Source organism: Pristis pectinata, chromosome 10 (genome assembly GCF_009764475.1).
Source record: "Pristis pectinata isolate sPriPec2 chromosome 10, sPriPec2.1.pri, whole genome shotgun sequence".
In the NCBI taxonomy this organism is placed as follows: Eukaryota; Metazoa; Chordata; class Chondrichthyes; order Rhinopristiformes; family Pristidae; genus Pristis; species Pristis pectinata.
Window position 1 is genome coordinate 11,242,870 of NC_067414.1, and position 16,043 is coordinate 11,258,912.

At 41.4% G+C, this 16,043-nt stretch overlaps 1 protein-coding gene across 4 annotated transcripts in view; it reads left to right on the forward strand.

Moving 5' to 3' along the window:
* arid4b (AT-rich interaction domain 4B) overlaps nt 1-16,043 on the forward strand; it is a 123,739-nt gene that overhangs the window by 82,331 nt on the left and 25,365 nt on the right. For 3 of the 4 annotated variants that reach the window (XR_007957025.1, XM_052025003.1, XM_052025004.1), the window contains 4 exons: nt 1,669-1,841; nt 7,123-7,371; nt 10,193-10,277; nt 13,837-14,044. Coding sequence is in view for 3 of the 4 variants with exons in the window: in XM_052025003.1 (XP_051880963.1) it covers nt 1,669-1,841; nt 7,123-7,371; nt 10,193-10,277; nt 13,837-14,044 (715 nt within the window). In the remaining variant the exon portion in view is untranslated. The remainder of the gene's footprint in view (nt 1-1,668; nt 1,842-7,122; nt 7,372-10,192; nt 10,278-13,836; nt 14,045-16,043) is intronic. The other variant, XM_052025005.1, reaches the window with a different exon arrangement.

The window sequence follows — 16,043 nt, forward strand, 5'->3', positions numbered from 1 at the left end:
TCGTGGGAACACTCCTGCCACCTCCCTCTTGCCATCGCAGCATCCATTCACTAAGTGCAATACTCCACAGTATCGGGAGAAGTACTGTTGTACTGTGGTATGCCCCTTTGACACTGGCTGCTGAGATTGCAGCTGCAAGACTATATGCCAGCAGCTTTGAGAACTGTAATAGTTCAATAGAGTACATTGCCCTGAAACTGACACCATGTGATGCATGGAAACCTGACAACACCACTCTGGGAACCATGCTTTCGAAAATCTTGATCACACAACTTCCACAAGCAGCATTAGTTTGCTGCTTTAATGCCAATAAAAGCCAGATCAGTAATGCCATTTCTAGACCAACAGAAATAGCAGAAAGGACCACCACTGAGATGAGGGGGAAGAGCTTTCTGCAGTGAGTTGTTATGATGTGAAGTACACTGGCTGAAATAGTAATGGAGTATATGCAATGGTGACATTCAAAGAGAATTGATTAATCATTTGAATGAAGAATATTTTCTGGATGCAATATATATATCATAGTGGATATATGTCATCTGCAATCAGCCTTGCCACTGGCTGTTTTCCAAGTTATAACAGGCTTTAATCAACCGTGCATTACATCAAACCAAGGCACATCTGTCCTGCCTAAAATACCCATTACACATATGTAGCTGTTCTACCCCATAGTGTCAGCCTTACCCAAGTCCTCATTCCAGATACTTGAGAACATTGGACTGGCAATACAGAGGGAGTGTTCCACCACTGGAGGTGACATTCCTCAGAAAAAAGGCTGAACTAATGCCTTGTTCTCATCCATGAGATGTATAAAGACCCAAGGTAGAGTTCTCCCAGCTGCCCTGCTAAACATTTGTCCCTCAAGCAATACTATTTGCAGAAAATCCAATTTGCAGATTGAGATTCTGTATGTGTATTATCTTTGCTGGTTGTTGACTTTGCCTGCAAAACGTCAATGCCCAAAATTTATATACACTTTAGGGTAATTCCCATGTTGTGAAGATATGAAATGTGCTGTAGAGATGCAAAACTTTTCTAGTACAACGAACGCAGCTTGCTCCTTCCAACAGCAACTTGTACCATGTATTGGTGCAATGGGTTGAATGCCTCCTGTGTTGCAAGATTCTGTGATTCATTGACTGGAGCCCTGCCTCAAGTATGGCCCTCACCTGAAAGTCTTGTGTCTTGGTTTTAACCACTGCTGCAGACAGTTCTATTAGATGTGTTTAGATGGTGTACATAATTCAAGTGAGAAGGCAACAAATTCAATCAGTAGCTTGAGAGAGTGACCTCCTTCTGAAAGATGAAACTAGGTTACTATTTATAAACCCACTAGGAACTAGAAATACTAGTCAGGTGGCTTTAATTATTCTAGAAAAGTACTGTATCAGGTTTCATCAAGTTATCAGTCAATCGGTGGCTTGGTGTTGGTAATTCTTGGTCTATTCCATCATTTTTGAGCTGCTGTAAAGATGGGTAACGTTGGAGCAACCCTGCTCCATCTCACACTTCTGCATCTGGAAGTGAAAACTGAGAGCAGGCCAACCCTTGCATCTTCCCCCACCGTGCCACCCCCTGCCCCCTTGTTCCCACGCCCTCTCAAGCCACATGAAAATAAAATGGGCCTCATCTTTGCTTGTTATTAACCGAGCTGTTCTGTTCCCTCAGGCAAAGAAACGACACCTGCCGGAATGCATGGCACAGGCACCAGATAGTAGCAAAGTGAAAATTGAAGAAAGTGAGGAAGGGAAAGGAGATCAAACCTATGATGCGAAAGATGATCCCAGGTGTAAAACTGAAGAACTAAAACCACAAAAAATGGGGGATAAAGAAAAACACGGGTGAGTATTCCATAATTTAAAAAAAAGAATACAGAGTGTAGTTGGTGAAGCTGTGCTAAAGATTAGGTCTGATGCAAACTAATTTCTAAACTGCAAGCTGACATATCATCTAAACTTGTTGAAGGTGTCCTATGTAATTTGCTTGGGGAAGGGCTGGGAATTACATAGTATGTTATTCTATGCCGTGCAGGAATAGAATGGACTGACAAAGTGTAGATTCCCTAATTGTAACTCTTTTGTTACAACCTTAAAGATGTTTTTTGTTATTAGTATAGTGGAACCTGCTTCAATCAGATAACAATTAACCAGATAAAACTGAAAATGTGAAATTAGAACACAAAATATTGGAAATACCCAACATGTCAGCCAGCATCCCTGGAGAGAGCAACAGAGCCAATGCCCCAGGTTGACAATCCTTCCCACCCCCTCCACGTACAGATGGTGCCTGATTCACCGGGCACCCTTAGCATTTCTGCCCTTACTGGCAGAAACTGGAAAGGCAGGTTATCTGATATTGTTGGGCTTTAGCAAACCTAGATTGAAGATGAGACGTTATTTCTCAAGCTTACATTGGGCTTTGTTGGAGCAGTTGAAGGAAGATAACGAAAGAGCAGTCAGAGTGGGAGTGTGGTAGAGAATTAAAGTGATGGACAACTGGAAGCTTGGTGTCACCCAATTTGAGTTTAGTTCCTCCATTCTAGAGGAGATTACATTATGAGCACCAATGTACAGAACATAGAACACTACAGCACAGTACAGGCCCTTCGGCCCACAATGTTGTGCCGACATATTATCCTGCTCTAATATCTATCTAACCCTTCCCTCCCACATAGCCCTCCATTTCTCTGTCATTCATGTGTCTACCTAAGTGTCTCTTAAACGTCCCTAATGTATCTGCCCCCACAACCTCTGCCGGCAGTGCGTTCCACACACCCACCACTCTCTGCGTAAAAAAACTTACCCCTGACATCCCCCTTATACCTTCCTCCAATCACCTTAAAATTATATCCCCTCGTTTTGGGCACTTTCACCTTGGGAACAAGTCTCTGACTGTCCACTTGATCTATGCCTCTTATCATCTTGTACACCTCTTTCAAGTCACCTCTCATCCTCCTTCTCTCCAAAGAGAAAAGCCCTAGCTCGCTCAACCTATCCTCATAAGACATGCTCTCCAATCCAGGCAGCATCCTGGTAAATCTCCTCTGCACCCTCTTTAAAGCTTCCACATCCTTTCTGTAATGAGGCAACCAGAACTGAACACAATACTCCAAGTGTGGTCTAACCAGAGTTCTATAGAGCTGCAACATTACTTCGCTGCTCTTGAACTCAATACCCTGACTAATGAAGGCCAACACACCATACGCCTTCTTAACAACCCTATCGACTTGCGCAGCAACCTTGAGGGATTTATGGAAGTGGACCCCTAGATCCCTCTGTTCCTCCACACTGCTAAGAATCCTGCCATTGACCTTGTATTCTGCCTTCAGATTCGATCTCCTGAAGTGTATCACTTCACACTTTTCCGTGTTGATCTCCAGCTGCTCCTTCTCAGCCCAGCTCTGCATCCTGTCAATGTCCTGTTGTAATCTACAGCAACCTTCTACACTATCCACAACACCACCACCCTTTGTATCGTCAGCAAACTTACTAACCCACCCTTCTACATCCTCATCCAAGTTATTTATAAAAATCACAAAGAGCAGGGGTCCCAGAACAGAGCAATTGGAAGAGATACAAGTGAATGGTTGTTTCACTTGGAAGGAGTATTTGGGTCCCTGGATGTTGGAAACGACTGAGGCAAAAGTGGAAGTTTCACATTTCTGTGATAGCATGGGAAGCACTATGAGAAGAGGAGTGGATATTGGTGGAGATCTGAGAATGAACTAAGGAGTCACAGAGGTAACGGTCTCTTCCGAATGCTGAAAGGTGACAGGAGGGGAGGGCAAGATGTGTTTGGTCATGGCATCCTGATGATGGTGGCAGAAAATATGGAGGGTGATCCATTGAATGTGGAGGTGAGGACAAGGGGAACCTTATCCCTACTCCAAGAAGGAGGAGGGGGAATCTGAGCAGAAGTCCAGCAAATGGAACAGACTTGGTTGAGAGCCACGTCAACATGCCAACTATGGTAGTGAAGGAGCCATGGGTACAGAAAAATGAATAAATCTCAGAAGTTCCAATGTGGAAAGTGGGTTTTCACAGCATTTTCCTTTATTTCAGGTTTTGAACCATTGCCATGTTCTATATCTCACATTTCCAGAATGTTTTTGTTTCTCTTCTCTGATCTCTATTTTCATCTCCTCCAGGCAGATCAGTTGCTGTTTTTAGAAGCCTTCCTCACACCCTCTCAATTGACACCAATCTGTGTTACTTCAGTCTTTCTTTGTCTTTTCCACTACAAAAACAACCCCCCCACCCCCACCCCACCATCACAGACATTCTCTTTGTTCTCCACTCAACCCCTCTCTGCTACCTAAAACATGCCTATTTCCTAAATCCCCCCCAGTTCTGACGAAAGGTCATGGACTGAGACATTACCTATGTTTCTCTCTTCACAGATGCTGCCTGACCTACTGGGTATTTCCAGCATTTTCTGTTCTTTAAGATATACATTTTCTGTAGATTTTTCTGAGGATAGTCTTGGATGATTTGTTAATTGAAGGGTTTTTACCATTCTGAAATCAAGACTCTTTTAATCCAAAGTGCTTCATTCAGATTCGCCATGAATTCTGTGCTTTTACTACTGGTGTTGCTGTGTTTTCTACAGCGTTGTACACTGGCTCCTAAATTCTTATCATGCACTGATATTTAATCTGAGTCTGTCCAAGTCAACTCTTTTTGATGTAAAACTCTACCTCTCTCTCTATGTATTTCTTCTGCTTGCATATTTATTTCCCTTTTATGCTCAATGAAGTGCTAGGTTGTCTAGATAGGTATTGAAAGGAAGCACAATTGATGCTTCAATATGTTTAAGTATTTAACCTTCCAAAATGCCACTGTAATGGCTCCTTCCAACAGACACCTCTTGCTGCCTGGTTTGTTGAATCTCAGCAGTCAGTGCCTCTCATCTCCTGTCCCCCCACCCAGTGAAAAAAGGCCCCCTCCTGTGAATAATGATCTCAATCCAAGTCAGCCATATACCAAAATGAAAGATGATTTTTGTCAACATTCCATCAGGAAAGTGCTGGGGGGTGAAATATCCTGGTCCTTTGGCAGTGTAGAGGCTGCAGGGAGAACGGGGAAAGAAAAGTCCCCAAGATAAACAGTGTGAAGAGGAGAGGAAAGGCTAAAAGAGTCTTGAACTGCAGTGCAGAGGGAGAAGTGTAATGAAGAAAAGTAATGAGAGAGCGTGTGACAAAGCATGAGGAGTGTGGAGAGAGAGGGAAAGGGGGGAGTTAACCTGCCGGTGTCTCCAGCCTAACTCAGCTTGCAGTCAGTTTATGAAGGAGGTAATTCGAGGGTTGGCAGTTGGTGTAAATGCGGAGTGCCGTTGCACTAATGGGGAACTACGTTTTCTTAATGGGGACCATGAATTTAGAATGAAGTATGCACTCAGGGAAGTGGTGATGGGAATGCTAGCAAAGATATAATTAATGCAAAGACAGGAAAACCAGCAGAGAGATCTTGAGTAAAATTAGCAGAGGGACGCATGATGTACCAGAGACAGTAAAACCAGCACCAGAGTTAGTAAAATTAGAATAGGTTTGCTTCTCAAATCAGAATCAGGGAGCTTGGTGTAGCAATAGATAGCTAGTAATTCAGAGTGACGTGGGTGGCAGAGTTAGATGGAATGCAAAGGTGTCATAATCATTTGTGGTGTTTTTTGACTTTAGCATAAAACTTGCTGCAATGTTCATTCCAACTGTATTTAGTTGGCTGTGAGTGAGCCAAATGTGAAGGCTGATTTGATCAAATTTATTTTAGCTTCAGGCAGCATACTTACTTCATAACTGTCAGTCAATTGAAGTGCAAACAAGGCTTTGTTCTAATTATATGGAAGATTACTTTAATCAGAAGCTCATTTTAAACTCCCTGTGGAATGCTTGTTGCAGTGTACAACTTGCATTTCTGCAGTGTTCCTTGTTTATTAGAGAGAGGCTTTACAGGACTGTAAGGGAGGGAGTAAGTAGAGCAGCGAATGAATGCTTCCACAAAGCAAACTGCTGAGGTTGCTCATGAGGAGAAATACATCTTTGGAACAGTTACTTTAGGGGATAATGCTTGTACTTAGACTCTTGGAGTAACTAATGCACAAAAATATAAAGGAAGGCAAATTATTTGTCTTTATGGTGTTTATCATGGAACCACAAATATTTAGAACTGAAATCCACTTTTCCCAGTAATTTGCTATATCAGGTTGTTGCTGCTAACAGATTTAAGCTGCATCTGCCCATGGAACAATGGCACCAATTGAATTCTTTTCCCAGACTAGTGTACCCACAAAATGTTCACATAGGACAAACCAGAAAAATTGGGTATAAAGTTAGGATGGCGCTGCTGGTCTTTAAAGATGAGGATTGGCAGGATTTGTGAACTTTATGGTTCATGAGCAAGCATTTGAACATGTCAGTCCCATTTTTGTCAGTATATGTATCCAGTTTGTCACTTTGGGTCTTGTTGCCCTGGCAACTCAAAAATAATTCATATAATTCCCAAGTTTTCATCTAACTTTGATTTAAACATTCCCAGATTGTGTAATTCTGATACAACTTTAAAAAGTTTGCTATTGGTGCAAGCGTAGGAATAAATAATTCATGGTGTTCTTGTGTGGCTGTTGTTGTGGCGTGCAGTGTTGAGGAAGGATTTTCACAACCTCTGCTCGTCTCCCTTGGAAGGTGGCAGATCTTCCAACTATCACACACCTTTCAGTAATGTCGTTCAGGTGTGAAACTCATGGCCATGGCTTGCTGCACCATTGCAAACTATTTAAGCTGCTTAGGAAATGCAGAGTCTTCCCATGTATCTAAACAAAAATACTGCATTAACTCACTTCCAGCAAATTGCATCCTTAAACGACATTTTTAAGTGGCACATAGGTGGTCATTAGTTGTTTATCCTTTGGGCACATTTTCAGCACAAGTTCCTGCTGGTCTATTTTGCATTATAGTTACTGCAGAAGGAAGCAGTGTCGCTGCTCAGCGTTAGCAACGTTTTGGAAAGAGAAGCTAGAATAACAACATTGCAGTATATCACCACATCACGGTGACCATTTTTAATGATCAAAAGGGAGTTGTTAATATTGTTTTAAAAACATGCATGTCTTTCATTTGTCTGGGGTTAGGGATGAAAGCAGTAAAGAGGATGAGGAAGATGAAGAGGATGAGGAAGATGAAGAGGAGGAAGTTGGTGGTGATGGTGAAGAGAGGGAAGATGAAGAGGAAGAATTTGAGTGCTACCCACCAGGAATGAAAGTCCAAGTGAGATATGGTCGAGGGAGGAACCAGAAGCTCTATGAAGCCAGCATTAAAGATTGTGACGTGGAGGGTGGCATGGTCCTATACCTGGTGCACTACTGTGGCTGGAACGTGAGGTGAGTTAGAAGTATAAACCACATACAGAGTTGTTAAAGGGGAAAGTCAATGCAAATTAAATCATTCCATTAAAATGATCGCTCATCTTCCCTCTCTTTTCTAATAGTCATGTTATCCTTCTAGTTTGTAGACTTCCAATTAGTGCTTTGGAACTTGTGCAGGAGGACTTGGATTTTCTGCAGAGCTAGCGATTTTCCTTCTATTGCTGCAATATTTTACCACCCCTTGAAGTAGTTGGTGTGGTTGCACTTTAGTTCTCTGCCTTATTGCTGTAAAATACATCGTTAGCCCTGCTGAATGCTAGATTCCTGTACTGGAAGTGTCAGTGCATCAACTGCAGAGGTTGACCTAATTTTTCAGTTGTACTTTCCCCCTCACTTTCCACTGCTATTGGCTTGGTGTTAGAATGCTCTTGCTTTAAGTGGGGTGCTTACACTCCTCGATGAAGGAGCCAAGAAAACTGAGCACAATAAAAGCATTACTTATTTGACCTACATCTTATTAACCAACAACAACTTGCACTCAAAGCAACACCTTTCATGTGGAAAAACATCCCAAGACATTTCACGGAAATGTTATCAAACAAAACCAAGAAACTTAAGGAGGTGATGTGGAGATGAAAAAAACAAATGCCAAAGAGTTTTAAAGAGTGTACTGGAGAAAGTATTCCTAGTATAGGACCTAGGCAGCTGAAGGCACTGCTTTCTAACATGGGGTGATACAAATGAAGGATGTGTATGGCAAGATCTTGGAGATTCTTTCTTTGTGGCTCTAGATCCTAGTAAATTGATGGGGAAAGACAGGAAGGCTAAGCCCTGGGTATAATATAAAGGTTGTATTGAAAATTTGTATCATCCAATTTGGATCCTTGATACTAACGCTGTAACAAACCTCCAGCGTGTTCACCTTGGGTTAGGTAACCAGCAGTTGTGAGAGGTAATACCTTGTTATCTTAACACAAGGTGCCCTTTCAACATAAGAAACCAACACGTGCGAGCATGTTGCTCTGTGGTTGCAGTAAAGGAGGGAGCAATTCATTCAATTCTTCATAAACTTTAGTCTAACCTGATTAACAGAAATGAATGGTTGCATTTCAAAGGGCAGTAGTCATAACTAATTTATCCCAACAGTGACTTAAGACTAAGGCATGTACTGTATAATGCTTTCTAAATTTTAAATTCAGTCAGAGTGAAAGTTGTACAGGTGCCAATTTCTTGTTCCTTAAGTAAACTTGCACTTCTTACTTAGGAAAATGTCACAATTACTACGCAGGCATATTAAACAAAATTCAACCAAGCCACAAGAGGTAATACTAGCATAGATGTTTAAAAGCTTGGTCAAAAAGAAATGTGTTAAGGAATCTTTTAAAGGAGACCAGAGGAGTTTGAGAGGGAATTGGAGTTTGGGGCTGGAGGAGTGAAGACAGAATCACCGATTTGTGAGGTGGGGGTTGGGGGTGGGGGTGTAAATCAGGGTGGGCAAGTAGCCAGCAACGGTGGAGCATTGAGATAGTGTTGAGTCGTGAGGAGAGGCATGACCATGGCAATGTTTGAACATTAGGATCAAAATATTAAAATCTGGGAACTAACATAGGTCAGCAAGAATAGTAATGCATGAATGAAACTTAGTGTGAGTTAAGATGCCAGCACAGAGCATTGAGTGAGTATGTGTTGACACAGCAGATGGTGCTGATCAGTTAGTACTTTGCTTCACAGAAGTAATGCACAGGAAGGGGAGTGCTAAGGGTTGAGGCACTAGCAAGTCAGAGCTCCTTGTGCAAGCAGTCTGTTTTGTTTTTAATCTGAAACGTGATGTGGAGGATGGGTGAAAGTGTGGGTTGTATCCGAAGTAGTTCAGCTCCATGTCACTCTCCCTTTCCGCAAAGGCAGGTGTGAGATTTACAGGGGAGAATTAAAATGGAGATAAGACTGGGGAGCAAAATTTCCAATAGTCACATTTAAAAATCTATTTCACAGAATATGGCTGATGTCCTTATTTCACTTATCCACCCCCACCCCCCCAACTCCCACATCCCAACCCATTCCTCCCACTGCTTTCCTGGATTTTGTGACTAATCTCTTGATAGGCAGTTTGATCATTTCTGCCCAAATGAAATGATGATAGGAAATGTTTTGTTGCACATGCTTGAGGATCTGTTTAACGTTATAATTCAAGCATATATGTTCAATAAAAGGAAATTTTAGAACAAATTAGAAACCCACCAAAAAAACACATTTCACTATTTTGTTAAAGCTCCAAACAGCCATTCTGGAGCAAGGTTGTTTCTTAACCCCGGCCTATTCCCTTTGGCAGTGCTATTGCCAGGCACAGGCTGTGCACTCATTTCAAATGTTTTTTGTAAAGAGAAAAATACCCATACTTATTTCTGCCAATTGATCTGGGAGAGTCTTTTCAAAGCATTGCTCACATTTTTAGTTTGCACAGGCCACTTAAAAAGGCCACTTTAAATGAATTGTGCTCTTTTATCCATGTTGAAGTGTTGTTATATATATATGACCTTGTTGTTAGAATTGCATATTGTCTTGTCAGCAACTTTTAATATCCATTTCTATTTGTGGTTTGCAATGGGATTAACCATATTTTTATTGATAAATTATATGCAAGTCTTGTATTCTGTGTTCTCAATGAGCTTTGCTTTGATCATAACGCTCTGTGAGGTGGATTCACCCACTACATTCCTTGTGGGGAGCAAGGAGTGAAGCATGAACTCCTTGGTAGTACTGAATGTGCCACTTGTGTTTATAATCTTCAGCGTATCCTTCCAACACATGGTGTGAGCTCACGTTTTTTGTTTTTCAGGTATGATGAATGGATCAAGGCAGATAAAATAGTGCGGCCTGCAGATAAAAATGTCCCAAAAATTAAACACAGAAAGAAAATAAAGGTAAGCATATTACTATCTGACACATGACGTTTAAAAGAGATCTGTAATGTAACAACTAATATTTAAACTGTGTAAATGACTGTTACGGCATGACCTATTCCTACATCATGGTTGTGGCCCTGCTGAAAGATAGATCCATGCACTGGATTTCAAAGTAATATAGAAATTGTAATAGGAAAATCAAGTTGACAAACCAATCTGAGGTGGTGTTTATTGCCTACAAGATTGCTGGTTGTAACCCATGTGTCATGGTATTCTGTAAGTAGTTGACACAGTCACTTCTTTAATCCTTGACTCCCATGGCGCTCTCCATAACCTCCCAATTTTCTGCCTAACCAAAAAAAAATTCTTGGTCTCAGTTCTAATTCCCTTACATATACATTACATTGCACTCAAGCCCTCTGCCTGTGTCAATGTGTGTTTCTACCCAGCCCGTCCAATCCTTTCAGAATTTCAAAGTTTCTCCACCATATTGTCCCAACAAATTTTTCTAACAAAAATAGCTTCAACTTTTCATAATATTATTCATATTCTCACTTCTTATTAAGTAATAATTCCTGATTTCCAAGGATGAAATCCAAGCATGTTGGCATCCGGTAGGAGCTTGTAACTTTGGATGTTCTGATACATGAACTTGGACAGGAAGATGTTAGTCATGGGGATAAGGGACTAAGCAACTACTCAGCTAATACTCAACTTCTATATGATCATGACTTGCTGAAAAAAATAACTTAAATTTGTATAATGCCCTGTCCAATCCCCTGATATTTCAAAGTGCTTGAGAGCCTAAGAAATACTATTGAGGTATAATCACGTAACATTGGAAAGAGAGTCAAGTCAAGTTGAGTTTATTGTCATGTGCACAAGTACAGTGAGGCACAGGCACAATAAGAAACCTGCTTGCAGCAGCATCACAGACACGAGTACAGATAACACACAGAATATAAATTATATTTGTAAGTTATTACAAGAGAATAAAGAGAAGAAAATAAAGGACTGTGCTAAAACAGTGCAATAAACAAAGACACAATCAGAGACAAGTCCACGGCAGTGCAAGAGGTGGTCTGTAGTGTTCTGTTGCTGAGGTAGGGTGAGGGTTGTGCAGGTTGGTTCAAGAACCTGATGGTTGTAGGAAAGTAGCTGTTCCTGAACCTGGTGGTGTGGGAATTCAGGCTTTTCTACCTTTTGCCTGATGGTAGAAGTGAGAAGAGGGCATGACCCAGAAGATGGGGATCCTTGATGATAGATGCTGCCTTCTTGAGGCCTCACCTTCTGTAGATGCTGTCACTGGTAGGGAGGGCTGTGCCCATGATGGAGTGGGTTGTGTCCATAACTCTCTGCAGCCTCTTGCATTCCTGTGCGATGGAATTGCCATACCAGGCCATGATGCAACCAGTCAGGATACTTTCAACAGTGCATTTGTAGAGGTTTGGTGACATGCCAAATCTCCTTAAGCTTCTAAGAAAATAGAGGCTCTGGCGTGATGCCTTTGTGACTGCATCTATGTGCTAGGCCCAGGGTAGCTTATCCGAGACAATAATGCTCAGGAATTTGTAGCTGCTTGCTCTCTTCACCTCTGACCCACCAATGAGAACTGGCATGTGGGCTCCTGACTTCCCCTTTCTGGTCAACAATTAGCTCCTTGGTTTCATTGATGTTAAGCATGACCTTGTTATTGCGGCACCACTCAGCTAGATGTTCCATCTCATTCCCGTACGCTGACTCATCACCACCCATGATTCGACCAACGACAGTGGTGTCATCAGCGAATTTATAGGTTATATTGGAGATGTGCTTAGCCACACAGTCATGAGTGTAAAGAGGGTAGAGCAGGGGGCTAAGCACACAGCCTTGAGGTGCACATCAGTTGGTGATCAGCGAGAAGGAGATGTTACCGATCTGTACTGATTGAGGTCTGTCAGTGATATATTCAATGGGGTCATCAATTTGCAAACAGTGGAAGGTCCTACAATGATCAATGAGATATTGACCATATAATGTGTTTCAGTAGTCATTAAGAGGTCTGCCAATTCCCATGGAATTCTTAAGGTGAAAATCAGGAACAGCCAATGTGTGGATAGCTGGATCCAAATGATACTCGTGTCCATCTCCGAATCACACTGTCTTGAACATTTTTGAAGTTAGGAGGTGAAGGAGGAGACTTGAGTATAACAGAATCACTAGGGATGTCATGGGTTTACAGTACCTCATTTTTCTATTCAAAAGATGTAGAATCATAGAATGATAACTGTGTATGGAGCTGCTCTCTGCAAGAGCAATGCCTGCATTTGTTTATTTAATATCCATGAGAAGTTCACTTCATTGAGTTATCCTAGATTGAGCTTTTCACTTAACTTTTCTATTTCTTTAGTATCAATTATGTAATATCCTGCTTCAATTACATCTGATGGGATTGTTGATTATAATCAAATTGGGTTGCATAATACAGACACGAGGCTGGCTGTGAATTTTAATTTATGACTCTTACATAAAGAAAACCCAACAAGGCAATAACTCTGTGCGGGAAGTATTCACGATTTTTCCAAGTTGGAAAACGGTGGGCGTGAGTGTTTCTTTGGGGACGTCAGACAAAATTGAGAACACAGCACAGTAGGTGGCTCGGCTTCATGGGTGAGAGGCTCAGGGAGCAAGAGTCATAAGAATGTAAGAAATAGGAGCAGGAGTAGGCCAACTGGCCCATCGAGCCTGCTCCATCATTTAATAAGATCTTGGCTGACCTGGCCGTGGACTCAGCTCCACCTACGTGCCTTTTCCCCAGAACCTTTAATTCCCCTACGATGCAAAAATCTATCTAATTGTGTCCTAAATATATTTAATGAGGTAGCCTCTACTGGTTCCTTGGGCAGAGAAGTTTACACATTCACTACTCTCTGGGAAAAGCAGTTCCTCCTCATCTCTGTCCTAAATCTACTCCCCTGCTCACCATTGATTGCCAACCAGAGAAACGCCCATTTATCCAAACTCTCTGCCTTCTATTGGTTAACCTATCCTCTATCCATGCCAATACATTACTCTCAACTCCATGCATCCTTATCTTATGGATAAGTCTTATGCAGCACTTTATCGAAGGCCTTCTGGAAATCAAAGTATACAACATCCACCTGTTCCCCTCTATCCACTGCACTCATTATATCCTCAAAAGACTCTAGTAAATTTGTCAAACAGGACCTGCCCTTCCGGAATCCATGCTGCGTCTGCCTGATGGAACCATTTCTATCCAGGTGTCTCGCTATTTCTTCCTTAATGATAGCTTCATGCATTTTCCCAACTACAGATGTTAAGCTAACTGGCTGATGGTTACATGTAACCATTGTAGTCCTGATAAGATGCTGTAGAACCTTCACTGAATCCTCTCATAGGCTAGTGTATCTTTCCTGAGTTACAGTGCTCAAAATTGAATATTATGGTACAAATGCAATCCAGGTAATTTTGCATAAAACTAACTCTGGATATAGATTTATCTCCAAGATATAGTGGTGTCTGTTGGCAAAAATATGTTTGGCAAAAGAGGAAATCTTGATGTCCATCTGCATTTCAGAGCAAGGTGGATAAAGAAAAGGAAAGGAGTGATAAAAAAGATAAGGAAGATAAATCTCCCAACAAGTCTGTGCGTGTCCGCCGCTTCTCAAAGACTCCAGCTCATGCTGTATCGTCAGACATCTCCCCAAAACTAATTGGTGCTGGAGCAAGGAGCTGTGAACAGGACATTTCTACAATAGGCTCTTGCATCATCAACGGAGTGCAAGGTAATAACTTTCTGAAAAGAGGTACATGAAAGTTGTGTGGTTTCATACTTATTGAATGTCTTAAATTGCTTGATTAAAACTACGTGATGTTTACTAACAACTTTACTGCAGGCACTACCAAACAATGTCAACAAAATATATACTTCTGTTTGCTATTTGGTAAAAGCACAAAGCACCCTTATGAATTTCACTGCTAATGTTAGTTATAAATGACCCGAGACTGATTTGAAGGCAAAAGTTCTACTCTGGTGAGTTGTTGGACGTGGTATGTGTGGGTTATGGCCTCATGGTTTGTATTCCTTACTGTGGTTTCTGGGTGAGAAAGTCATGAGTTCGTGTCACACTCCAGAGACTTCAGCAGATAACCTAGCTAACCACCTCTGCCCCTGTAGGGGTGTGTTGCACTCTCTTTTGCCAGAGATATAATACAAAGCCGGTCTAACTCCTCAGGCAGTTGCGAAGGATCCCAAGCACTATTTTGAAGAAGCATGTGAGTGGTTTCCCTAGTGATCTGGATGACATCTCTCTGTCAACCAACATCACTAAATCAATGCATTTGGTCATTTATTCTCATTCATGTTTGCGAGACCTTTCTGTCACCAATTATCTGCTGTATTTTCCACAGCATTATCTAACTTTAGATGTACTTTACAGCTGTAAAGCCTCTGGGACATCCTGAGGCTGTGAAAGGTATCTGTTAATACAAATTTTGACTTGCTGAAACCTGAATGAGTGAACCCATACCAAGGATTTGGAGCCCACTGATTGGTACCCAATGTCAGATTGCAACCATTGCAGTAATCTATACATAGAATTAAGAGGGTAGAATATTCCAGTAGCAAATACTTGTTTTAAAATGTATGCCATAGGAGGAGGAGGGAGAAGAGAAGATTGATGGGCAAGGATGGGGAGAAGTGGGGTGGTGTGGGAGATGCTGAGTGTGGGGCATAAAGGAAGGAAAGGGATGTACTGCTGGTAGAAAGAGAATGGAAGAGACAGTTGAACAGAAGGGGAAAAGAGACTTCAGGAACTTCTGCATTTAATTAATAATTTAAATCATTTTTTTTAATTCTCTAGGCCTTGTGTGACACTTTGTTCCAGAACACTTCCTTAGTAAAGTCTCTGGAAAATAAGTATTTGGCAAATTTTACGTGCAGCTCTCCCTCATTATATCCTTAGTTCCTTTGCTAATTGGTTAATTACAATCTGTGTACTGGTATTTGCATACACCTTGTGGTATGTACACTAGAGAAAGGAACAAGTTGCATGTCCATGCCACCTTTAAAACTTCCTCAGAATGTTGCAAAGTCCATTATTTTTGAAATGTAGTAATTACCAAGTAGCCAGGCAATGGCATCTTGTAAAGCCCAACCAATATCATTGGTATTTTAATCTGTTATTAGTTGATTTGAGTGGGTGTGAAATGTCATCAGAGCAACAGGCAATTCTTCTGGTTTGCTTCAACTCATACCAAGGAATCTTTTGTCCCTGCCCAAGTAGATGAAAAAAGCCTCTGTCATTGGTTTCATCCTCTGCCATGTAATGATGCTCACCACCACATCGACAATTAGTCTAGGTGGATGCTTTTATGAGCACACTTAGATGGGAGCAAGCCAAGCTCAAACTTAAAGACCAGAAATAAAAGCAGGAATTACCGGAAGTACTCAGCAATCTTCTGTGGAAAGAGAAATGGAGATGATGTTTCGCATTGAAGATCCTTAACTGGAACGGAAACATTAACCTTCTTTCTCTTTCTACAGAACGCTGGCTGTCCCTCTAAGTGTTTCCACCCTTTTCAGTTTTCATTTCAGGTTTCCGGCAGTTTTTGATTTTCACTTAAAGACCCAAGGCTTAATATGGTATTAAAACCACAAGGTCATCAGGAGTTGCCTAATGCAACTAAAGTTGCATACCTAGGAAAAAAAAGCATTATTCCGATAACATTTGGGTGTTCTCCTGAGTATGGAAAATCTGAACTTCTTGTCTTGTTGTCTTTTGA